A 25,820-nucleotide genomic window follows, 5' to 3' on the forward strand; every position below is an offset into this window, starting at 1 on the left:
CAATTCTATATCAATTGATTTGAAATCATCACACATTCCAACCTTCCAAGACACGGTCAGACTAAATCTAATTTATACAACTCAACTAAATGTGATTTTATTCACGAATTTTCCGTTACAAAATGAAGAAGCTGCACGGAGGGCAAAGAACTTCCAAGTGGAAGACAGATGCAAAATTTATTTCAGATTAAAAGTTTCTAAGGCCTGCATTCTTTGTTATAGAGTATAATCTTGAATAGAATGTTAATCCAATGCAAAAGGCTATTTAAAGGAGACTAGATGTGAAATGCTTTACATTTTACCCGGATCTAATAGGATAGTGAACAATCTCAGTGGCATTCAACCACTACTTAAAAAAGCATGAGGAGAAAAGTAATGAACAGAAATCATAAAAAGATCTGTCTTAATGTTAAAGGGAAATTTGAGACTAAAATGTTGTGATATGATTCAGTCAGGGAGGCCTTTTTTTCACATACGCAGCAAATCTTGGAGCTCCTTCATTGTGGTGACTTGATTCACATGAATCATGTTAATTAATTTCTCAATATTATAGGTCAAATTAAGCATCTCTTCTTGGGACTTTTCATCCAAAAATTTGCTAACAGCATTCAGAAAATTGGCATTAGATCTACAGTCTCTTTCACTTTAACCAGTGGTAGTACCATATTTAATAGTATAGCATACTCAAGCAACAATCCACATCAAAGCAGATGTTTACAAGAAACAATTGTATTTGCTAGAGAAAATCAGGTTGAAATGGCTACATCATAACTCAAGATTGAGATGATCCGCCAAAGATGGTTGAGGATATTGGTGTAAAATGCATGTGGAGCGTTTGATTTTATTAAATTAGAAACATCTTTGCTTTCTCAAATCATATCTTACTATGAATTTTCTCTTTACTGATATTGTCTAGATCCATATGAGGATCCTGTTCCAGATGTTTTCCACTGATGAACTTTGAAAAACGAGATCCTTTCCTTTCTCTATTATTCTTTTCGAATGGAGTCCTTGGTGATGGAGATGCTGAGGGTGCGAGTGCCCAGATAGATGTAAGGATAGCATTTGGTTTGTCTAAAGCCTGTAATATGGAAGGGTCCCTTTTGTCTGAAAAAGAAGAAAATTGATTAGACAAAAATGTTCAAAGGATATGCAGCAACTTAACAATATTGATGAGACCTCAAGGAACATTGAAGGCACCTGCAAATGAGAAAATGGGTTCCAAAGCTGCACAAGGAATGCTGAAGTTCAAGTATGGTATGGTTCTCCCACCACCATGCCTAGCATTGCTAGAAACAATGAAAAGAACTAAGCTCCAAAATAATGTAACAGTGCTGTAATATTATTGTAGCAATAATTGCAAACCAGAATATGTGATCATTAACGCCCACCACTGCAGTGCAGTAGTGAGTCGTAAGTCCACGACAGGAGATCATGGGGTCGTCTAGCGCTGGGGAGTGCGTTGGTTGTGGAAGTACTTTAAATGGTTTGCAGCTGTGTGTGCTTACATCGGTCTGTTGAAGTAGCCTGTTATTTTGGGAGAGTGGGCCCAGATGTCTTTACATTTGTATCAGGAAAGGAAAGAATAACTCCTATGTCTAATCTATGATTAGACTATGGGCACATAACCTATCAGATTGATCATTATTAACTAATCAAGATCATTCATGGGGACAAATGAATCAGTTGGTATCTGCTGAAACAGAGACCAGGATACAAGTAAAGGAAAGATGCCAACAAAGTCTTATCTTACTGTCTTACTGACAAGTGAGCATCCAATAACAGTAGATTATTCTTTTCTTTTTTTTTGAGAAAGGACCATATATTTTTTTTTGTTTCAGATAACAAGCTTCAAGAGTCGCCTTTAAGAAAAAAGCCATTAGTGTCAATTATTTAGGTCAACTATATGGATCAGTTCTTCCATTCAGCTCTAACAATTTTCATCTTCTTCTTCCTCTCAAGGGACCTTTCTTTTTCAATTGAAATAGCCACCTTGTTAGTGCAATATGCGGTCACATTTGAACATGTCCGAACCACCTCAAAAATTCAGACTGTTCTTTTATTTATACATGCCACTCTTGCTCATGGAACTTGCTGATCTCTCTCTATCACTCCAACCTTCCTTGACAACTATTCTATTCTATGAAAACATTCGAAAGATTCAAGTATGTGTTGCAAGTATACAATAGAAGCATTTTAATATTTTTAGGGACATTTGGTGACACAAGGAAAAACCGACAGGGGTAGTTATCCACAGATCAGATGGGATTTCATCCTGAAGGAGCGTGATAGGATGTGATAAGTTGGTGTAATGATAACATGGGGTAAGTTACTTTAGTGGATTAAAAATATTTTATCTCTTTGTATTTGGCATAAATTCACATTAAACAACATCCTTTTCTTGATTAGAGGTGCGTTCCAACTTATTCCGTGGATGATAGAAGAGTATTTTAGCTCATAAAAGTTAAGAAAGGGTAGAAATACAATTGACCAACCATTTTTGTCAGTCATTGGCAGCATAGTTCTCAGTTTCGGCCGATCCCGATCCCAGCCAAAACCAATCGGTTGATTGGTTTCGGTTGGGGTTTCGGCCGTTTACGGCCGATCCCGACCGAAACGGGTGGGAACGGGTCGGATCCGACCCGGATCCGACCCGAGGGACATCAATAATTGATGTCCCCATCCCCACCTGCCTCTCTCCCTTTTCTCTCTCTCTCTCTTTCTCTCTTTTCCTCTCTTAGTCTCTTTCTCTCTTTTCTTTATTTCTTTCTTTCTCTCTTTCTCACCGATTTCTTACTCTCTTTCTCCCCGGCGACTGAGTAGATCTCTGTCTCTCCGGTGACCTCGACCTCCGGCGACGTTCTCCGACGACCTCGATCTCCGGCGACCTTCGGTAAGTTTTTTTTTCAGTTTTTTAATTTTTTCTCCCCTGCTGCTGCTCACTGCTGCTGCAGCAGCAGCTGCAGCAAGTTCTCTGCAGCTGCAGTTTGCAGCAGCAGCAAGCTGCAGGTGCTGCTTATGGCTTTATGCAATTATGCCTTATTTTAAATTATTTTATATTTTATTTTGATTTTTGTTTATGTTTTTTAGTTGCAGTCTTGCAGAGCTAAAATATCAATGGCTCCAAAAGAGAAGTCATATGATACCGATATTGGGTGGCAACATTTTAGCATTATTGGGCAAGATAAAAGGCGCATTAAATGCAACTGGTGTGGAAAGGAAATGAGTGGTGGTGTCAGTCGTTTGAAAGAACATTTAGCTGGAAGACAAGGAAATGTAGCAGCTTGCACTCAAGTGTCTTTGGAAGTTAGAAAACAGATGTTGGCTCATTTAATTGGCAAAAAGAAGGATAAACAATCTGCACAACAAAGAGAGTCAATGATTCGTGAAGAATTGATGCATAATCCTGTACAGATTGATAATGATAGCAGTGAGCAAAGTGAGGAGGATGAGGAGGAGAGACAAATGAGGAGGGCAATAAAAGAGAGCAGAAATATGCATAGAGAAGAGGAAGAGATGAGAAGAAGCACTGGTAGTAACTTTCAGAGATCTAGATCAGTTAATATACGAGAAGAGAGAGAATATGGGGGCAGCAGTTCTACCCATAAGACTCCTGGTGTTACAGCAGAGTCTGAAAATATTGGACCAATGGATACATATCTTCAGAAAAAAAGGGGTCGTACACAGACTTCAATCAAGACAGCTCTCAAAGGAATTAAAAATGCAAAGAAACACATTGGTAGAGCTATCTCTAAATTTTTCTTCTACAATCATATTCCTTTCAATGTAGCTGATAGCCCTTACTATCACACTATGGTGGATGCTATACAATCAGTAGGGCCTGGTGTTCCCCCTCCTAGTTCAAATGATATTGCTACTAAATATCTTGACTCAGAGGTAGATGAACTTCATACTTATATTGAGACATTTAAACGGTATTGGGATGAATTTGGTTGTACACTGATGTGTGATGGGTGGAGTACACAAAACAGAAGAAATATAATTAATTTCTTAGTGTACTCTGGCATGGGGACAATATTTTTGAAGTCTGTGGATGCTACTGCTCATTTTAAAAGTGCAGATTATATTTGTCAGTTGATGGATGAGGTAGTACAAGAAATTGGTGAAAAAAGAGTAGTCCAAGTGGTTACTGATAATGGAGCAAATTATAAAGCTGCTGAAAATTTACTGATGATTAAAAGACCTCATTTATATTGAACGCCATGTGCTGCACATTGTATTGATCTGATGTTAGAGGATATTGCAAAAGAGCCTGAAATTGACATGGTCATATGTGAAGGTCAGAGGTTAACAAATTTTATATATAACCATGGTTTGGTTCTTAATTTACTCAGGCAGATGACTGGTGGTAGGGAGATCATCAGACCCGGCGTCACTAGATTTGCCACTCACTTTTTAGCCTTGGAGAGCATCATGCGCTACAAGGATGATATTATACGGATGTTTACATCACAGGAGTGGTCTATGAAAATTAAGAATATGAAACCTAAAGATAAATCTTTAGGTGAAACTTTGAAAAATATGGCTCTTGCAAATACATTTTGGGATAATATTACAATTGCCACCGCAGTATTTGAGCCTCTTGTCAAAGTATTAAGACTTGTAGACAGTGATGACAAGTCTGAGATGGGTTTCTTATATGAGGCAATGGACATAGCTAAAGAATCAATAAAAAAAATGTGGGCCAAAGTTATAAGAAGTGGTGGAAGATGATTGATTCTAGATGGAACAAACAACTACATAGAGATATACACGCTGCTGGTAAGCATGCTTTTAAGTTTTAAGTTTTAATTTACTTTTATTTATGAATATTTAAAAATTTGAATGCTTACAATTTTTAAATTTTTACAGGATATTTTCTTAATCCAAGATTTCAATTCTCTAAAAATGTCAATAATGATAATGAAGTCTTGTTGGGGGTTAGAAAGGTAATCAGCAAGCTTGAGCCCGATATTCATAAACAAATCCTGTGCGATAAAGAAGTAAGTTATGATTCAATTAAATAATTTTATTATTATTTGTTTCAAGTTTTAACTTTCAATAATCAATATAATCAATAAGCTAATAATATATTTCTGATTTCAGATGGAGAGATATAGATTGAGAGCTGGGCAATTCAGTACTGCTAAAGTTGCTGCAGCTATATCTCATAACACTCCAGCTGAATGGTGGTCTATTTATAGATGGGAGATAACACCAAATTTGACGCCAATAGCAAAGAAGATTTTAAGTCAAACTGTGTCTTCATCACAGTGTGAAAGAAATTGGACTACTTTTTCCTTAATCCACACAAAAACACGCAACCGATTGACAATGGAAAGATTGGAGAAGTTAGTTTTTTGTCATTATAATATGAGATTGAGGGAGAGAAATTTAAGAAGAAAGGCAGAAAATGAACAACTGATTGATTTAAATCATGTTTTTGATGAAGAAGACCCCTTGACTCCATGGATCAGAGAAATGGAGGACAAGTTATTAGATGACAGAGATAACCCATGGTTAGATAAAATATTGGGAGAGACCACGACGAGGGCAGAGGCTGGTACGAGTCATAGTCCTGATGATACATATGGTGGTGAGATCGTTCCATCTAAATTTGTTGAGGAAAGTCAAGGAGGCATAAGGAGTGAAGACAGAGAAACTGAGGATATATATACATATCAGCGACGTCGTCATGAGATGCATTTTGGTTCCTATGATTATGGTACATCGAGTATTTATTGTTTGGAGCCATCACAAGATCCATATGCTAGTTATTATCCTCAGTATACTCAGTATTCTCAGACACAAGATCCAAATGCTGGTTATTATCCTCCTCAAACGCAAGTCACACAACAAGATCCAAATGCTGGTTATTATCCTCCTCAAACGCAAGTCACACAACAAGATCCATACAATATGACTAGTATGATGGAATCACTTTTTGGAGCATCAGGTCCCAGACATCAATATTTACAAACTTATGGTGATTATGATGATGAAGACTATAGAAATTTACGAGAACCAGCTCGGTATTCAACAAAGTTTTAAATTTTGAGTAAGTTAATACATTATTTTAAGTTTTTAGACTTCATATGTGAGTAATTTTTGTTTTCTTATTTTTTATCATTTTTCTAAATTTTTCTGCATTTTTAAATAATATTTAGAATTTTATATAATTAAAAAATAGTCCGATCCGATACGAACAGCTGATACGGCCGATACGTATCGTTTTTCTGGACGGCCGATACCGATCCCGATCCCGATACTGGGAACCTTGATTGGCAGTTAATTTGGATATGAACTCTAACAATTTCACTTTAATCATAAATATAAGGAATTAAGTGATACATAAATAGTATAGGAAGAAAAAAGTAGTGTATGCTAAAGCACAAAGCGGTAAAATATAGTTAACTCTACTGTATTTGAGTGAACTAACATTATTGCCCTTTGAGGAAAGAAAGAAGATAAAAAGGTAAAGACTATTTTGTTGTCCTTTCATCCCTTAAAAAGGAAAATATATAAAAGAATCAGTTGTGTGTGTTTACATATGCACGTCATTATATGTTTATACATATTTCAAATGTATAATATAGATATAGGACAACGTAGGGATTGCCCTACAATGCAAGGATAGATGTAAGTAATGGCGGAGTTGAGATTTTTTTCTCAAAGGAGGAGGATGTAGGGTGGGGGTACAACACGTAAGAGCAAAGGAATCTTGGGTTTAGATAAAAGAAAATATTCTTTGCTATCCTACTTGTGAAATAGGGTAGGAAAAGGTATTTTAGTGTATAAAATATATACATGATGAACAAACAATACGAAAGAATACTACAACAGAAATACATAGATATAGATACAACTAGGGAGAGGAAGAAGAGATCAAAGAGAAAGAAATAGAGAAAAGGAGACAAGAAAGATTCAAACTTTTGGCTTCAGGTCTTTCTTTTGATCTATTCTCAATAGCTATCCTTACATACCTAAACCAGGTCCGGGCCGGGCACGGGCGGGCTGGGCCGTTTGATCAAATCTAAGTGATAGTTGTATCTCTTAAAGAACCCTATTAAGAACCAAATAGGGGATACAAACTTTTATTTGACTGCTAATTTCCTCTACTTGATAGGTTCACTGTCGCGTAGGACTCCCATGTTTTATCCTACATCAAATCGCTGACATATCTGACTATGTATATAACTCCCATGTTTTATCCCACATCAAATCTATGACATATCTGACTATGTATAGGACTACCATGTTTTATCCCACATCAAATCTAAATGACCTATGTGACTATTTAAATGTGGTTCCAATTAAAAGTCAAAAGGCCAAAATACCTTGTCACAAGGCCTACCATAAGGCCATCTGAATTGATAACAGCACCACCACTGGCTCCTGGATGGACAGCAGCTGTTGTTTGCAGCATCACTGGCACAGTTCCATTCTGACTCTTCATTCTTCTAGTTCTATCAATATGGACAGGCCCTGGTATCCTAACAACATTTGATACAACCCCAGAAGAGATGGATGAGCATTGGCCTGCAGCAAGGGCCGTATGTTCTACCATTAGGCACATAAATAGATGCATAAGAAAGGGAAATACAGGATACACAAAAATTTGACTTTACTGAAATGAGCTAACCTGATTGAGGCCCAAGAAGACCATGTCCAATAACATGGATAGGTACTCCTAAAGATGGGCACACAAACTCAGGATTGATGGCGGACAGTTGACTTGGGATAGTTTCCAGTTGCAGCAAAGCAACATCAAGTGGTCCCTTAGACACATAAAGCACACTAGCATCACACCAAATTTGGTTACCCATACACTCGAGGCGAACTGATATTCTCTTATAGCTTTTGTAACTTAAATTTGATAGTGACGCCTGATACACACTAGCATCAGAAGAACTGGAACCTTCCAACTGAGATGGAAAGAACTGACTATCCTCTTTACCAGAACTTTGATCTATCTTTGGAGAAGTCCAATTATGTTGAACAGCCGGTTTGCTGGTCTTGTTTGTTAGATCCAGTGAAGTTCTTCCAAATCTCCATGGTTCAAACACATGGGCGTTTGTGAGAACAAGACCATAGTGGTTGAGTACAACCCCTGAAGCCCAAGCCCCATCACCTACTGTAACAAGAGCGATCGAAGAGGTAGCTTTTTTCCATGAAGGTAACAGACAACCAAAATGAGGAACTTCGGATGAATGCAAGACAGACCTCTTACAACTACTATAGCTAGATAACAATTGCATCTGACGATTATCTAGGTTTGTGTCAATTATCTGTTCCTGTGAATTTTGATTTTCCTTTGGTCGCAATAAGTTTGCAATTGCATCCCATGTAATCACAAGCTGAAAATGCCAAATTGTGTATGATGTACTAGAGACAAAAGAAAAGTCAAGATATATTATCATAATTCTAATTACCTGAATTTCCGCATCGCTACCTTTCTGCCTTAATGGACAGGTTAGCATGCCCACAAGAAAAGCATGTCTATCAAAAACAGGACCACCTTCCATTCCTAAATAATCAATTAACAATTCAGAATGGAAATCTAGTGATGCTACCAATGAGAACAGAGAAATAAAGGAAATATTTCTTGTACCAGGAAGGCAACGGATATCAGCCATCAGCAATGAGTTTTGATGACAGCAATTTGCCACAGCACCTACAGATACGCTAATTGAACAAGAGAACTACATAACTAATCTGAGAAATCTTTGACGCAGGACTGCCCACTTAAAAAAATACATATATGCACGCATACTTTCTGCACTCAAAAGAATCATTTTGTAAAATTATTTTGAGATCAAAAATTTTAAATAGCATCAATTTGTCACCAGATGACTGCTGAACAGATATATGAGAACAAATCAGTTATACCATTAGAAAAAAAAATATTATGTTTCCTCCAATGCCATGAGGGCACATCATAGTTTCCCCTATTCTCTCACTAGTCTTCCTCTCCTTCAAGTTGTGTGCTGCCTCACTAAAGAATATTTTCTTTAAAGGAGAGGTGCTTCATATCACCACTTACATTTCATCGTTTTTGTGAAAAACTCCACGTTAAATATTTTTCAGATTACCCCTCATTAATAATTTAGTTCTGCAAAGAAATACAGCTCCAATACCTTCATAAGGAATATTCTAAGAACATTGACTAAGAATTTGCTTTCTGTCAAAAATGCCCTTTGGGTGGTCCACTTTGAAGGTGGGAAACTGAGTATATGAAATTTTAGTCAAAGAAAAGACAGAATATACCAAGATTATTCATCATTTACAATCTGCAGGTGGATTTCTGCAAATAGACCTGAAAAATGAGAAAAGGAGGATGTTTCTACAATAAGGTTGAAGTGTTTAATTGATTTTCAGTTAAACCAACTTCTTAAGTTATACACCTATCACAATTCATTGTTCTTCTGTTGAGTCATTTAAGTGAAGATATATTAGAAAATTATGGTCCATATGTAGCTTGGGTATTTGGTATTTCTACCTTTTAATTCAAAGGGAACAAAATATCTATATATGTACATACAGAATAAATATATGATAAAATTTTTATAGATGCATCATCATTACATATCGGGTTCTTCTCTAGGTAACCAACTCAATGTACATGCGGACATGAATAGGTTTAGACTATTTTGATACTTCCGAGGAAGGGATTACAGTTTTCAGTAATGACATTAATGGGCTCTACAAAGATATTCCAATTTGAAGAGGTCATTTATGATAGATATGGATCTTCAATCTTATACTCATTGAGAAACTAGTCTACTAAGTTGCCAAAATTTGGAGTTCATAACAATGGTTCTATCTTCCAAGTATCGATATCTGTATTGGTATTGACCACTTGAAAAGCTGGCTAGTTTTGGCATTTCCGTTGTATCAGTCATTATAGTATCGGACTCTTTTTTTATTACACAAAATTCTAAAAGATTGTTTTTCTTTCAAAAAAGAAAGATGCAAAAATTTCATAAACAAAAGACAAAAATTATGGAATTACAAATTATTCATTCTCTCTCTGGTTTTGCTTTTGCATAAGCAATATAGAGAAGACTGCTGGAGTAGCCCTCCATGTCTTAAGTTGCTGAGCAATGTAGAGAGAAAGGGAGGGAAGTCGAAAAGAAAAGAAATCATAAAACTAACCAAAGAAGAACCTCACCAAAAAAACTCCTCACCATAGGTCAATTTCATTAAAATCTCCTCACCAGAGGCTGCAGTCATTGAATCTAGCACTATCTAGCACTGAAGGGGTGGGGGGCCAGGGGGGGAGATTTTGGTTGGGCAAGAGAGATGTTCCCCCTATGATTCCATATCCAAGTCAGATCTGGTCCGAAACAGACAGCATCTGACAAGATAAATTAATGCATTGTTTTGATTTTTTTTGGCTAAAACAGATGAACATATGCATTTTGGTCAAAGAGGCAGAAAACTGCCTGAAACCAGTCTACTTACTGGTTGCAGGTACAGTTTCGGATTGCATGGGGATGATCACACTTCATTTCAGCTGTAACGGATTGGGATCAGGTGAAACTCATAAGTCATAACTGTCATGACATGATGAGTTTTTTCATATTAGTAAATAGTAGTTTTTCATAGAAAATGGGATCTGTATGCAGTTAGATTCTATTGAATGTACATAGTGTACCCAGTTCTTGGAGAGCAAAACAAGATAATTCGCTTTTGAAGGGTAGCTCAAGGAGCCCACATATTGGAGAGTCAATTTCAAAACAATTTGCAGGAAGAGCTTTGCAATAAAAGATATAATGACTTCTGACAGACAATTCAATTAAGATGCTTATTATGCTGGGATGACAACAGGATTTGATAGAAGTATGCCATTGTCCAATATGAAGATCTCAATTACAAACAAGAAGAGATTTGTGACATAAAGGCATGAGAGGAATGAGTGATCAATGCATATCTCTTCCACTGCACAAATAACACAGATAAAATACTCCAGAATCCCTTGTTTTTCAACGACATCCTTCATAGGTAATTTATAGGATGTACTTAACCAAATAAAAATCTTAGCCTTCAGAGATTAGTTTGAAAGACGGATCTGCTTGGCGGAAGGAAAAACGGCACCACCAAAATAGAAGAATTGATAGAAGGATTAGTAGTATAGCCAACAAAATAAATCCCATATCTACTGAGAATTTTTACACCTTAAGAGGGAGAGCCTTGGGACCTACATCTCACAGACTTGGGTTAGATGAACATTATTAAATAGACAAAATATTGTAGTCATTGATCTATATAATGCTTATTTGTCATAGGTCTCTTAATTTAATCATGGTGATGCAGGAATAAAGTTGGGATGCTTATGCTAAGCGGAATTATGGAGAGGATATACTTCTGTTTTGGCTAAACAATTTCCCATAATAAATCAAGCTAATCAGCAAAAAAGAGTGGCAGGGAGACTAGGAGGACAAATTGGAAAGTAGTGGGCTAGCTAAGGTGAGCTTTCTGTAGTGTTTGGTAAGAATGAACTAAGCATGTGCAGAAAACAAAAGCAAGTCCACTGACAGAATAGGTTATTATGGTAAAACACAGCTTCAAATTTATGAACTGCAATAAGTTCTGGAAGTGAAAGATAGGTAATTTGATTTATCATATGAACTTTATGGATCACCTTCAATCACTTACACCAGCTCACAATCTTTGACCAGTAAAAGAGATTTAAATAGGAAACAAGTAGTATTTGTCAATTAGAATTGAAAACAAAAGCAAACTGCATTCAAAGAACACATTGGCAAAATACAATAAACTGAGAAAAGAATAAAAAGGATAACAGCAATCAAGAGAGAGAAACAATATTGGAGGAAAAAAAATATTTCTTTTCCTTCATCAAAGATGGATATACAATGTACAACCAACTGCTTAAAACCTTTTCAACAAGTCTGATAAGTTCAGTTTAGGTGCCAAATCCTTTCGAAAAGGTAAAAGAGCCTCAAGGTTCAAGTCAGGCTACCTTTTATATTTCAATGCAATAGTGCATAATTGATATACCTATCTAACCTCATCTGTTGGAATATGCAAGACAACCGGTAAAAGATATTTTGGAAGTCTTTAGTTAATATAAAGATAGCATAACAACTCCAGAAGACACCAAATAGTTAGACTAAAGGCTTGATTGTTGTTGTATGCCATTAGAACCAAGAGTACAACAATATGAAGATATCAGGATGAACTAATGTCAATATTCTAAGGCATCTTATTATCTTCCTCACTTTCCCTCTTTCTCTCCCTCTCTTCTTAGCTCTATTTTTTCTCCTTTTCCTGCCTTCAACTGCACCAGAGGATGCCATGCAGCTTTGGTGGTTGGCACGATGTGTGCCAACTCTAAGACAATTGTTGGTTCAAATATACAAAGTATTTCCAGCTTTTCAAAATATCAGAATAGCTTGAGTCATGTTAAGCAGATATGAACCTGAGTAATGTTTTAGAAGTAGCTCAGTTTAACGGTCTTATCAACAAAGTTTAAGGACTAAATCTCAGCACTACTGTTCTGAAACTATTCTTACTTACTTATCTAAGCATGCAGTACTTTGGATACTGCAAGGATTAAGGAAATGATCAATGGCATAAGACAGTACAAATGATATCATACAGCATTTTCAATCTAAAATAACCATACTTTGTTCTGAACAGTAATCCATTGTCAAATATGGTCTTCCAGTGATGCAACCGAAATAATTTACAGTTTAGTTATTTTATATTCATCAATTCTGATGCACTGTAGTATTAGTGTTTATTCATATACTAAGTTAAGACCTACTCAATGAGAAAAAAGATCCCATAGCTAGAAATTCGAAGAGTTGACACTATGAACTTCAGTAGGATGCAGACATTGTAGGACTGGTGACTTAGGAAGACATCAGTACAATGGAAATCCAAGAAATGCAGGCTACCGGACTGCAACAATTACCTGTTTAAAAAATGGAGTGGTGATAGGATACCAAATGGTGAACCCATCACAAGAAGAAGATCCCCTCTCTGTTGAGGCTGTGATGCATCAATATGCAGCGCACTCTGAAGAACCATTATGACAATATCATGATAATGAGGACACAACTAAGTAAACTGAAACCAACAAATACTTGTCCAATTGCAAAAGATCTTGTTCTGGAAGACTTGCCTTGACTAATAGTATTAAAAAGCAGCTATATTTAGGGAAAATTACCAAAATATAAGAGAGAAGATTCAAACCTCAAGTTCAATAGTTGAAATTCCAAGAATCGCAATTCTTGTGGCAGACCTGGCTATAAATGCTGAGTTGAATGAGATATCAGCTACATTATTCCTATGAGATTCCAGCAAAGAACTATCATTTTCCACCTGAAAAAAAAAATTTATGATGAGAAATAGATGCTTCTTTATAAAGAAGCTAATTAGAACTCAGTGGAAAGCAAGCAACATTCTTCCTAATATACATATTTCTCCACCCTACCATGAAACTACCAAATATAACAAGGGGGCGACGACATTTTAATGCAGAAGTATACCAATTAGCTTTTTAGATAGGACTAAAGCAGTTTTACTTTCTTAACAAATAAGGAACTACAGAACTATGAAAAATGAATATGGATACGGTATATGATTATGATTCAATAGAGATATGCAAACATGGCAGATCTAAAAAAAGAAGCGTGTGTGTGTGCATGAGTATATATATATATCAATATACAAGCAAAAAATATATTAGTCTATGCTTATACAGTTGTATTATATTGGATTATGGTTATTATTATTATATGTGAAGATATATACTTAAGCACATCTTTAATCTATTCATCATAAAAGCTAATTATTTTTTAACAAATTGTCAAAACTTATATTGGGAGCAAAAAAGCAAAGAACATTGGTCTATAAATCATTAGTTGATTATACATTTCTGGCATAAAATCATAATACTGATTCACTTCAAATTCATTGATCATGCACAATAGAACAACATCTAGGTTCATATTTGTCACAAATAGAATGCTCTTGACCTAATAGAAACCACAAAATTAGACTTGTCTTTAAACTCCAAAAGTATCCTAGAAGACTAGAAGCCTAGAAGTATCCGAGAGTATACATTCTTCTATTTTTAAAAAAAACATGGATATGTAGAGGAAGTAAGGACAAGCCACATTATCTTAATTAACAATGGCCGTGGCAGTGGCACGTGCCAGGTTGGCACGGCCATCGTTGCATAGTTCCACCCTTAAGGAGAAAAGATAGGGTATCTGAAAATCTCTTTATGTCTACAAATACCCTTTCATACTAACATAACTAGATAGATAAAAAAAATAAATGATAACCCACCAAGATATGGCGGAAGGAAGATCAAACCCTCCTAGATTGTAGAGGACAAAGAAAGCATGGAATCCACTACAAAAAGATGAGAGAGGAGGAGAAGAGGGAAGAGAAGGGGAAAATGGATAAATGTGGAATCCTCCACAAATATATTATTTTCCAACTTTTCCTCTTTTTTATTGAAATTCCCATCACCTTTACATGTAGAGATGAGGAGATTACATCACAAATCACAAATTGACCTTATTCATATCTTTCATAATCTAATATATAAGTAAACTAGGACTCTTTTAATTTAGAAGTCAATTAATCCTAACAAACTAACAATCAAATCTCCCGGATTTTAAGAAATTTTAACTAAATTGGACACTCTAAAATCATACCTAATATTTTTGACAATTACATCCGAAATCAGAAGTAAATGAAAATCTAATTCATATCACAAGGGTTAAACAGAAAAGGATACCTGCAAACATTTAAGGTTATAACAAACTTTGAAATGTAAGAAAAATATCAGAAGGTTAGAAATAAAGCAAAAAGACTACAATGGTAGGAAAAGAAGTGTTTTAGAAACTGATAGGAGAAATAAGAAGAAACTTAAGAACAGTCTTATTTGGGAGGATATAGCCTGTTGCAAATGTACAAGAGTCCTATTCACTTCTATGTTCTAACACAATCCTATTCTAATTTAGGCCAAGCTAGAACAAAATTTAACTATAGAAAAGGGGCATGTGAATGAATCATTGACTCCATTTAACTATAAAAGGGGCATGTGAATGGATCACTGAGGTGACAATTTTACTGAAACCCTATTCCTCCCATTTTATGCTTCTGCAGATACCCACTGCCTACTCATTCTTTATCTAGAAGACCAACTGTTCCTGCCTTCTTTCTTTCCTTTTCACCTTCTCTTTCTCACCTATTTTCTCCCTCTTCCTACCTTACTACTTCTGCAAGTCTTCCCATTCTATTGCTGTTGTGCTACAGCAATGTGACACTAGAACTGCTGATGCCTATCTCCTTTCTCCAATGAATTGCTGCTGCCATCAGCGTCTGTTGGATTTCATTGCTGATTACTGTTGTGCTGTCCCATTAGGACTGCTGCTGGAGTTGTACAATATACTGAATCATGCTCAGGGTAAAGATAAAGGCCAAGTTTTCATGCTCCCCTACATACTACACTTCTCTGTATGTGAAATTGTGAATATTAAACTTGAAGCTCTCTTTTAGAAACCTAGTTTCAGAACAGCACTGCAGTCCAAATTACCTACAGCTGAAAAATAGCCTTCTTGATCCTTAGTCCAAAGGCTACACTTTTATGGTTCTATCCTTTAAACTACTGGCTAATTCCTAGTTGTTTATTAATAGTATTCTGTTCTAAGTTCATATTTTCGTTAAATAAAAGTAGTCTTCTTTCATCCTGAGTCATTTAATTTCATTCTATTGAATTGTGTTACATCTTTCATTAACATAGTTCTGTTAAGACTCAATGTGATTGACAACTTATTTATTCTCCTAAGTTGATTGCATAAGAGTTCCAAAGATGACTCAAGAAAGAATATACAATCTAGACATCCTCCTAATCTTCAATGAAGAGGATATCATCTTGAGGACTAGAAATTTCTTTCATAATTATTGATTGCTACATCCTTACAATCTGATGGAAGCAAGGTAGCAAATTTGTATTGTAATTAAGTAGACGGATACTCGGCTCCTTTTCCCACTTGGTAATTCTCATCCCTGAATTCTCATCCTAGAACTTTTCAGGTCTTCTCCATTTCTTCTAGATTTCAATCAAGAAATCAGCTGAAACTTTGTTAATAAATATTTCAGGAGATTTAAGGGTAGAGAAATCATGAAAACAAATGTCTGGAGCATTTCATGACTTGATGAAACTCTCCATTTTCCAGTGGACCCTGAAAGTCTTTTCCAACCTGGTGCATGCTACTGATATATGTAAATCCGTCTATAAATTATCCACTTAATCTACTTAATTATAACATCCTGAAAAATAAAAAAATTGGCACGCACGAGACCCACACGTGCGTATAGTTTAGGGCGTGCACGTGACCCCTTTCCTCTCTCCCTCTCTCCCCCTTTTCTTCATTCTCTCTTTTTCATTTTTCTTTTTTCTTCTTTTTCCTTCCTTCTCACACACAGCAGCTCGTTTTCCCCTTTTTCTTCCCGCCTCACCAGAGAGTCGTTGGTGGAGGCCGACCCTATGGATCGAAGCACCGGAGCTCCCCCATTTGTCAGATAAATTTGATTTAAAATTTGTCAATTAATTTGCATTTCCTCAGCTTCTCCCCCTTCTCTCGGTTTTGTTGACAAATTGGCTGACCGATGGCCTCGTGCCTCGCTGCAGCCCCGCTATCTTCCCCCCACCATCCCCATGCTGATGGTCTCGTTTGTGGACCATCCCATGCCTCAATGGAAGCTACACGTTGTAGCCTCGCCTCGCCAATTTTCGAGCTGTTTGCTGACCATCCCCGTCGGCATCGTCCTTCCCCAACCAATTGGAAACATACCTCTTCGTGAGGCAAAGCTTCTAATGTCATCCTTCAATGCCCTCGTGGCCCGAGCCGCTAGGTAACCCCTCGCCTTGGTCGTCAGCCTTAGCGAGAGTGGTTCTCACTATTGACCTCCTCTAGGAGTGGGACTTTGCCTCGGCTAGCTTTCGCTTGCCGAGAGGAAGGTGCCGATGGGGTGGTCGTTTGCTTCCCCGCCGATTGGGTTTTTTCTATCTGGGAGTGGTCATTGGCTTCCCCACTAGCCTGTTTGGCACCGTGGTTCATGGGTACCTTCCTCCGCCGATAGGGCATCAATTGACGTGATGGCCCCGATTGCTAGTGACCGCCTGCAACCATCCTTCCCTTCTATTTTTCTCTCGATTTAAGGAATGAGGGAGGGTGGAGAGTATTTGGGTTGGGTTGGGCTGGGTGTTACCAACCCTAGCTCGAGCTTGGGTTGGGTGTAGTCCAACCTAAGTGATGAATTCAGCTGCAGGTAGCCCAGCCAAAATTTGTTGGTGGGTTAGGTTATTGTCAACCCAGCCCATGTTGGGTTTGAGTTAGGTGCAGCCCAGCCCATAGTCTAGTGAGTTAGACTGTGGCCTAGCCCAAGTGGTAGGATTAGTTGATTTAGGGCTTTGAGCCCAAGCTTAGTGGCTCAAGTCTGTGGTCTTTGGGTTAGCTACAGCCCAGGCCATTGCTTTTTTATTTGCTCTTTAAATCTCTTTTAGTTTATAATATTTTTGTTTAGTTAATTGTCAAACTTGATCCCTAAATATTAATCATTTTAGAGGATAGCTTTATTAGCTGTATTAATTATTATAAATTAATTTTAATAAATTAGATTGTGGCCTGAGAGTACCATTACTAATTGCTCATAATGAAAAATTGGCTATAATTAGAGTTTAACTTGGTTGATTATAATATTCTTAAATTAATTTTAGCAAATGAGTCGGTGATCTGGGTATATCTATATTAAATACTCCTATCGAAAAATTGTGCTTATGTTTTTATTACTTCATTATCGAGGTGGACTTCGTATCATGCGAGAATGATCGCGTGGCATAGTTACAAACAGTTATCTAAAAAGTGATGTTGAGCAAATAAAAATTCTATAATCTAAAAGTAGCGTAGAGAATATAATGTCTTACCTTATAGCACCATCGCATTCATATCATGTACGTACATACATTTCCTTATTGTTCGGTAAGATTATGTATATCACGATTTCGATACATATTTATTGGCATAATTATGTATGATAGCACCTATTACATGATAATGATGATTATTCCGCTTGTTTGTGCGGTATAATATCATGCCACTAACGCACGTACACTAGTATGAAGAGAATGACTTCTTCATCTTGACAGTACTTGATACCTTTCTGGCCAAAGTTAGGGACGTGAGATATTTATTATATTTATATATTAGGGCCTATGATTAAAAGTCTCAATCTATTGATCACAGACGATCAGGTAGTCGTTTTGTCAAAAAATAAACGATTTACTGTCGATCGACGAAAGTCATACCCTCTAAAGTATTTAAGTGAGAGAGAAAAGGTAAGATGAAGTAGACATAGGGCTTAAATAATATTATCGATATACAATACTCACTCATGATATGGGCTTATGACTGAGATTCTTAGTTTAGGGTGACAGATAATCGGTTATGCTATTTGCCGAGTAATAGGCAAGCAATTCTACCGCTAGAGTCTATCCTCCCTTTAGGGTATTTGTATGGTTGGGTCTATGTGTTGATGTGGCCTACGAACATGACTTCGCATAAGTCTAAGTAAAAGACTTGATAGTCTAAAATAGTGCATGTCCTGCTGTATAATGCATATCCTTGGTGTAAGCTCGAGTTGATGGCACGATAGTTTGGATTGATACATGTCCTATTATAAATTGCTAATGCATGTGTACATTAAATAAACATAGTGAATATGTGGTATTGATGCATTTATTTTGATCAAGATGTATATATTCATATTTACCTACTATTACATCTTTATTTACACTACTTTTAGACTATAAAAGTGAATATTTGCTGGGCTTTATATTCACCACCTTTTGGTAAAAAAAAAATTTTAGATTAATAAATAAACCCAAGTTCGTGGAGGAGCTAGTGAAGAATTGTTTTACAAGTCGTCGTGATTTGTTTCATTGTTGTAAAATTAAGCTAGATGACTTGTAGCCCCTGCGTGGGCAATTGCATTTATTTTTAAATATGTATTTTAGAGCTTGTTATAGTCTATAATGTTATGGGCTTCTTTTTGTCTATATTATTTGTGAAAATATAAGTTTTTCTCCTATCTATTGTGTTAAAATATTAACCAATAATTCACGTAGAAATCACGTGGATACCACCCACGCAAGGGGCATATGTATTTGACAGGTGTTACATTAATTCTACAATAGTGCAAGAAGCTATCGGGCTCAAAATATCCACTGAATTTTACCACATATTTTGGTAATGTATCAAGGTCAACAGTGGCTCTAAAATTAAATCATTCCAAGAATTAAAAACTTGCTTTTAGCAAAATCATAGATCTTAAATACAATGAAACCAAATTGAGAAATTGTTGAAGTATAACTGTTGTAATTGCAAATGACATCTACCTTTAAGTTAAAGCTAATAGGTTGTTTTCCCCCTACAATTAGCTTACCTAATAAGGTATGATCTTTCCACATATTCAATTTTCTAAGACCTGTCTAAAAGAAGGATCCAGGATAAGTAATAAACAATTGATTCATAATTTTAAATTTTGAACTGTTTAGAATGTAGTATGGGTTCGCTTGTCTCACTATGTCAAAGCTAGTGGTATTACAATTTTCTTTAGCCAAACCTAAATCATTAGAACATAATTTCCCAGATTCTGTATATTTTCTCTTTCATACAGCAAAGGTGGCAAGAGCACCACCTAGCTATGAAAAAGCCAACTGTTATTCAATTATTTCCTAGTATCTCATTGATGAAAAACAAGAAATATTAAAGCTTCATCAATCTTTCAATCATCTTATGAAAGGAATGAACAGCATTTAGGCCGAGCATTTGAATGCTCGTTATTTTTGGACTTGTTTTGGTTTGTTTTCTTGCCCTAAGTGATTTGGTTAATTGGGAGAATATTTATTGGCGATTTTCCTTGAGTTTGATAAGTAATAAAGTTTAGGCTACTCACATTCCACCTACAAGATAAGGCTTTGCAAATGTATTGAAAGGCAATTGTGGGTAATGGGCGATGATCCCATCTCTTATCGCCTAGGCCAAAGGCGAGTGCCAAGAAGATCTAGCATATTTAATATATATAAAATATAAAAAATAATTATATATAATATACTAATAGAACATATATAAATTAATTATACTTAATTCCTCTAGCATACTGCATAGTAGATTAACAGTAATTAGCAAACTAATCAGTAAAATTTTCAAGATAGAAAAAGAAAACTAATTTGAAGCAGGGAAGCATGCTTGCCATCCTACTATAGCAGGAAAATTAAAGAAAGGAACTTATACTACTACGGCGAGGAAAAAAAAGAGCTGAGAGTGAAAGAGAAGAAGAGAAAAAGAAAGAGAAGACCAACTATCGCTTGCCGCCACCGATAATGAGAGGGAAGAAGAGAAGAAGAGAGAAGAGAGTGAAGACTTACAATTAGCTGCCACCGCCACTTGCCACTGCTGCTCAAGAGAGAGAAAGAGGAGAGATTTAGTTAAGGGCTTAGGGCTCAGATCAATTGTTAGATGAGAGATTGGATTTTTCTTAAGTGGTTAGTTGTTCACCTGCATCAATTATCCAACTCGTTAGCCTGACTCATTACAATGCCTAAGTGGGCCACCAGGCGATAGATGGTCCGCCAAGAGCACAATTGCGGCCTACCCACCTTTAGCAGGCCGCAAACCAACTCTGCGAGGCAACTGATGTGCCACCCCAATGCCATTTAAACATTGGGCTTTACAATTATTTTAATGGTTAAAAAATAAACACATTAATCGATTGTCGGAGTTTATTTGGGAGTTAATATCAAGATTCGGGTCTTCTGAATATGATTTTGATGAAGTCATAGAAAAATTACAATAAACAAGAACCATCAGGGAATAATAAAACGACTTCGAAAAACTAACCTCAAGAGTCTACAGATGACTTAAGTCAGCTTTGTTGGATTGCCTCATTGGAGGGCACTAAGAGGAAATACAATTGGAGGTGAAATCCTATGAGCCCCAAATATAGCTCCATAAACTTGACATGGATGTATGAGGATTGATATGTGAGAGAGAGGGAGAGGTAGATGCAGAGCAAACAAAGGCTTCTAACCATGCCAACTGCAAGGCCAATCTCAACGCTAATCACGGATAGTAGAAACTCTAGATTGATGCCACAGGACTAAGCTAGCAGGCACGACATAGCTTGTAGCTCCGCTAAGTAATGATTTTCAGCATTTAACTTATGAAAAAATTTGGGAGTGACAAGAAAATAGATCATATTTTGACTTTGACGAGAAGTTTATTCACAGACACCAACAAAAGGGACATCAAGTGTTTGTCCTCATAACCAAATCAGACTTCGAGACATAGTGGATTTGGAGACGACGAAAACCACTCTAAAAGACGTAGAACCACGTCAAGGATTCTGTAGATTGTAGGATATTTGGAAGGTTGGCCAGTGTCAATGTTGATTGATAATGGAAGCACTCATAATTTTGTGGGCAAATTGATCATTTGGGAGCTTCAAGATAAGACAGAGCCTGTTACCTAGTTTTTTGTATTGATGGCTGGCTAAATAGGTTGGAGTGCAAGGAGATTTGTCGTGACGCAGATATATAGGATTCTTCAAATAGAAAAAGGGGACTCGATGTAGTGGATGATGAGTCACAACAAAGCGGATGCATTCTTGATGATGATGACAACAGAGACAATGGAGACAACTCCAAACCACCAAGAGATCTTGGTCAGGCGGTTCGATCGCCGTGGAGTGCAGCCGAGAGATGGGAAGGATTGCAATTGAAGTGAGGAGCTAGAACTACAGTTTCTACATCTAAACCTCAAGGATAGGGTTTGTCTTCAAGAGGAGGGCAGTGATAGGAATAAGCGACACTTTGATCGGGCATTCAAACACCTGGCCAGCCATTCAAAGCTCGTCTCATTTGCCTCGGACATTCGGACGGTCTTCCTTGGCATTCAAGTAACTGATGCAGCTGAAGTTAATTAATAATGTAATTTTATATGTTCATGTTGCATTAGGACTTGTTTTGCTTAGCTTTTCCTTAAGTGATAAAGTTAATTGGGAAACCATTTATAGACTGCTTTCATTGAGTTTAAAAACCAATAAAGTATTTTCTTCTCTTTTTCCTTTCCTCTCAAGTCTAGACAAGGGACTAGGGTTTGTGATTTCTTTTATTTTTCACCATTAAACTGCTGTGGTATTACTTGATAGAATTCTGTCAGGTCAAACTCAAAACATATAATCCTAGTTTGGATATCCATCAAAAACAACTCAATGATTTTGGTCCACTAATCAGTCTGAAAGATCTTACTTCTAATTCTGCTCTCCAATTTCCATAGCTGCTTTTTGGTACTATATATACAACATGAAATTGTTCCAATCTCCTCAGCACTATGTCTTATGTCTTGCTTTTCTAATCAAGTAAGTACTGCCTTTTCTGTATCAAATATAGTGATGACTGTCTTTCTACATAAAAACCTAGATAAGCACATTCAAGTGAGTCTATGTGACTGATATTTAGGAAAACAAAATAACAATACTTGAATAAGAGAAAGAAGACAAATTAAAATTTCAATAGAAGTACCAACCACCTTAGAAAGCGGGCTAATGTTCAAGCGGGGGGATGGCCAGCCTACATCCCATGGCAAATCAAGTAAACCACTATGATCCCCCATCACAGATAAAAGAGCAGCAGAAGCTGTGGGCACATCAACCTAATGCAATAGAAAGAATATTAAAGCATCAAGGAACCATACGACGATATGCAAAGGACAATATTTATCTTTAAGAACAAATAAATAGTAGAGGAAGGTATCACAACATTGACTAGACTATCAGCATATTACAGAATCTTTACTTATAAAAAGTTGATGACCAACCATATAAAGTGAAATTGCAGCAATATTTTTTTCAAAGATGTAGTCAAACATTAGAAGTTTCAAAGATATGTCTCAAGCAAAAGATTGGTTAAGGACATGTAAATAGCAGCCTTCTCTCATTCAAGACATAACTTAGGAGTGAGGACAAGAACTTATAGACTAAATTTTCGGTAAAAAAATGACATGTGCACATGTGTAAGAGATATCTAATGGTATACATGATGTAAACTTTCAAAAGTTTTGACTAACTGTCTAACATAACCACTTAGAATGCTTGAACATAAACAAGAATTCTCGAGCTAAAACAAACTCTTGTACAAATGTCTTATAACTAAAACTAGAGGATGATGTAATGGAAAGAGGGTACAAAAAGGAAAATATGGGAGCAAAGGCTGTTCATGTAAGAAGACTAAATTTGGTTTTCATTATGTGGAGGGCTGGAGGCATATTCTAGCTTATTTCTTTATTGGTTTAGTTAGATCAATGTAAGGAGATGAGTTTTGAATTTTTCACTAATAACATAAAGGGAGATATCTAAAATAATAAGCATCTTTAGAAACTTGACAAAAGTTATAGAAAACATGCATTATCTGAGATCAAGGTAATAATCAACCACCACAAAACTATATATACTTGATTCTGATACAAAATGACTGCAGCACAGATCAAATTAGAGAAATTATCTAAAATAAGGGCTATGGGCAAGTGGGAAACATTGTGAGCTCCAATGAGCAAAGAAATTTCCATGAATCACCACAAATGGTTGCATCAACCTCCATAGACAATCTCAATATGGAATTTAGTTCATTAGAATGCATACGACCATGTAATGCAATACAAAAAAGAGAAAATCAGCCATTGAGAAGTTCATCAAACATTTTTAAGATGTTCCAAAGATTAAAAAATTTCTAGTGAAATATACAACCCACGAACTCTATGCATATAGATCAGCCTCAGCTGTAAATTATGCATTGATCCTTGAAACCATGTGCGCATCTGAATTTACAGAATATAAATACTCCAATGGAGAATAATGAATGTATAAGGAAAACTGGCATTTGAAAACTGAATTACGTTGGTCCTCTTTAACTAAAAAACTCATAGGGGCAAGATCCAACTCCAGAGTAGCGATAGGATAAATAAAATTATTACCAAGGCCAACAGTTGGGATGGAAGCCAGCGAGAATTACTGGGTTCATCACTCCCATTCTCTGCCCTGTCACCCTGACCCTGCAAAACAGAGTCACTTGTAAAATTCACCGCACAAAATCCAAACCTTTTATCAGAACAAAAAAGAAATGCACAAATAATCTACCTAATAACTATTAGAAATTGTTGCACTTACGTCTACAAGAACATCAACGCAAGCATGTGGAATAAGTTGAGGGGAAAATTCCTGAAAAAGGAAAAGATTCCATTGCAATAACAACAGTTATGAAGAATCAAACAAGTGAAAAGGATTATAGAAAAGAGCCAACATCATTGGGATTGTTCCGATGCTCTGCAACCAAGAAAGGCTCCACGATTGACGCGCTCGTGACGACGACAGCGCCTGAGCAGCCATGAATCCGGCAGACGTGATCAAGAATCAGAGGAGGATCACACATCGCCCCGGCCGGCAGAAGAATCCCCGAAGCAGAAAGCGTTGTGATCCCCGACCTGAATTCGTGAAACCAACGTCTCACCCATCAAAAAAGTCACGCAAGTAAGAGGGAAAAGGCATCAAAATCAAATTTTGGAGATGGATCGAGTTGGGATGTAACTGATGGAGGTGGAAAGCATGTCTCCGCATCTTGAGCCCCTTCGGATCCTAGAAAGATAGACGAAACGAGAAAGAGTCAACACAGGAGAGACGAGAGATGAGGAGAGATGGCATTTGGAAACTCACGGGGCCTTGAATCCGGACCATGGCCGAGAAATTACGGGCGACTCGGGCAATCTCCGGCAACTCCATCTTCTCCTCTCCCATTCGGGGAACAAGATACGAGTAGAAAAGTAGGAAAGTGGACGAGACGCAGGCAAACGGAAGAAAGGGTGGGAGTTCTGAACCGCAAATCGAGGAGACCTGAATGGAGATTCGGTGTGGGCTGATCTTTAATCCAAATTACCCTCAATTCTTCTTTTTTCTTTTTGTTTAACGTATTGGAGGAGAAATTTTTGTGTAGTTCTTTTTTCAGTGATTTATATTTAAAATCATTGAATTAGAAAGTGACTTTTATAAAACAAAAAAATTCTCCATAGAAATTAGCAATTTTTTAGCTATTTTTTATCTTATATAAGTCGTTGTCCTAGTTAGCAATTTTTAACTAACATGGCAAAACATACCTAGTTAGGCATTTATAAGTTTTGAAGTACATTAGTAGTATAAAATATAGTAATGCAGCCTCAAAATAGTCAAAAACCTAGACTTGGTAAATATATATGAAGAGTACAGCATACGTTGCCCGCCATCATCCCCGCTATCGCCGAGGTGAGCCCCCTCCTCTCTTCTTTCTTCTTTATTTTTATTTTTTTTTTTGGTCTTTCGCTTTATCTCTCCCTCTCTTTGGCTTCGGTTCGTCAGAACTGAGCCGTCGGCGAAAAGGCTGGCCACTGGTTGTACCAACGACCAAATATCGATCGAACAGTGGCCGAAGGTCAGCTAAACCCTAGCTTGATAATTCTTCAATGGCTAGATAGGTGTGAGGTTAATTCCTTGGTGTGAAGAGGAAAAAGTTGTTGTAGAAGAGGAGGGGGTTAGGAGTTAGAGGAAGTCGACCAAAGACTTAGGCCGTGGAAAGAAGGAGGTGGGAGAGGGTGCCAATGGCTAGAGCAAGTACAGAAGGAGACAGAGGCACAATGTCGTTCTCAATTATCAAATAAACTATAATTAGGATTTCCTCCACATATTTATAG

General features: G+C 36.8%; 1 protein-coding gene across 2 annotated transcripts; it reads right to left on the bottom strand.

Moving 5' to 3' along the window:
• Positions 1-810: 810 nt before the first annotated feature.
• LOC140758605 (glyoxysomal processing protease, glyoxysomal) lies at positions 811-25,009 on the bottom strand. Of its 2 annotated transcripts, none has more exons than XM_073094827.1 (14): positions 24,814-25,009; positions 24,689-24,735; positions 24,404-24,584; positions 24,271-24,321; positions 24,078-24,155; positions 22,635-22,760; positions 13,222-13,350; positions 12,941-13,044; positions 8,612-8,685; positions 8,433-8,527; positions 7,643-8,357; positions 7,338-7,539; positions 1,201-1,289; positions 811-1,107 (listed from the first exon to the last, which is right to left on the bottom strand). In XM_073094827.1, the coding sequence occupies exons 1-14, from the start codon at positions 24,892-24,894 to the stop codon at positions 875-877; spliced, it is 2,205 nt and encodes a 734-aa protein (XP_072950928.1). In that variant the 5' UTR covers positions 24,895-25,009; the 3' UTR covers positions 811-874. The 2 variants fall into 2 exon arrangements, with proteins under 2 accessions (XP_072950928.1, XP_072950929.1); XM_073094828.1 differs by having other exon boundaries at positions 22,638-22,760; positions 24,814-25,008.
• Positions 25,010-25,820: the final 811 nt, after the last annotated feature.

Source organism: Typha angustifolia, chromosome 4 (genome assembly GCF_048772165.1).
Source record: "Typha angustifolia cultivar Huaian chromosome 4, ASM4877216v1, whole genome shotgun sequence".
Lineage (NCBI taxonomy): Eukaryota > Viridiplantae > Streptophyta > Magnoliopsida > Poales > Typhaceae > Typha > Typha angustifolia.

Excerpts from the sequence above, each read along its gene's own strand:
- LOC140758605 (XM_073094827.1), bottom strand. The coding sequence starts at position 24,894 with ATGGGAGAGGAGAAGATGGAGTTGCCGGAGATTGCCCGAGTCGCCCGT. Across the intron at positions 22,761-24,077 it reads CATCCCAACTGTTGGCCTTG|GTTGATGTGCCCACAGCTTC; the intron begins GTAATAATTTTA and ends CTATTGCATTAG. Across the intron at positions 13,351-22,634 it reads TTAGCCCGCTTTCTAAGGTG|GTGGAAAATGATAGTTCTTT; the intron begins GTTGGTACTTCT and ends TTTTTTTTTCAG.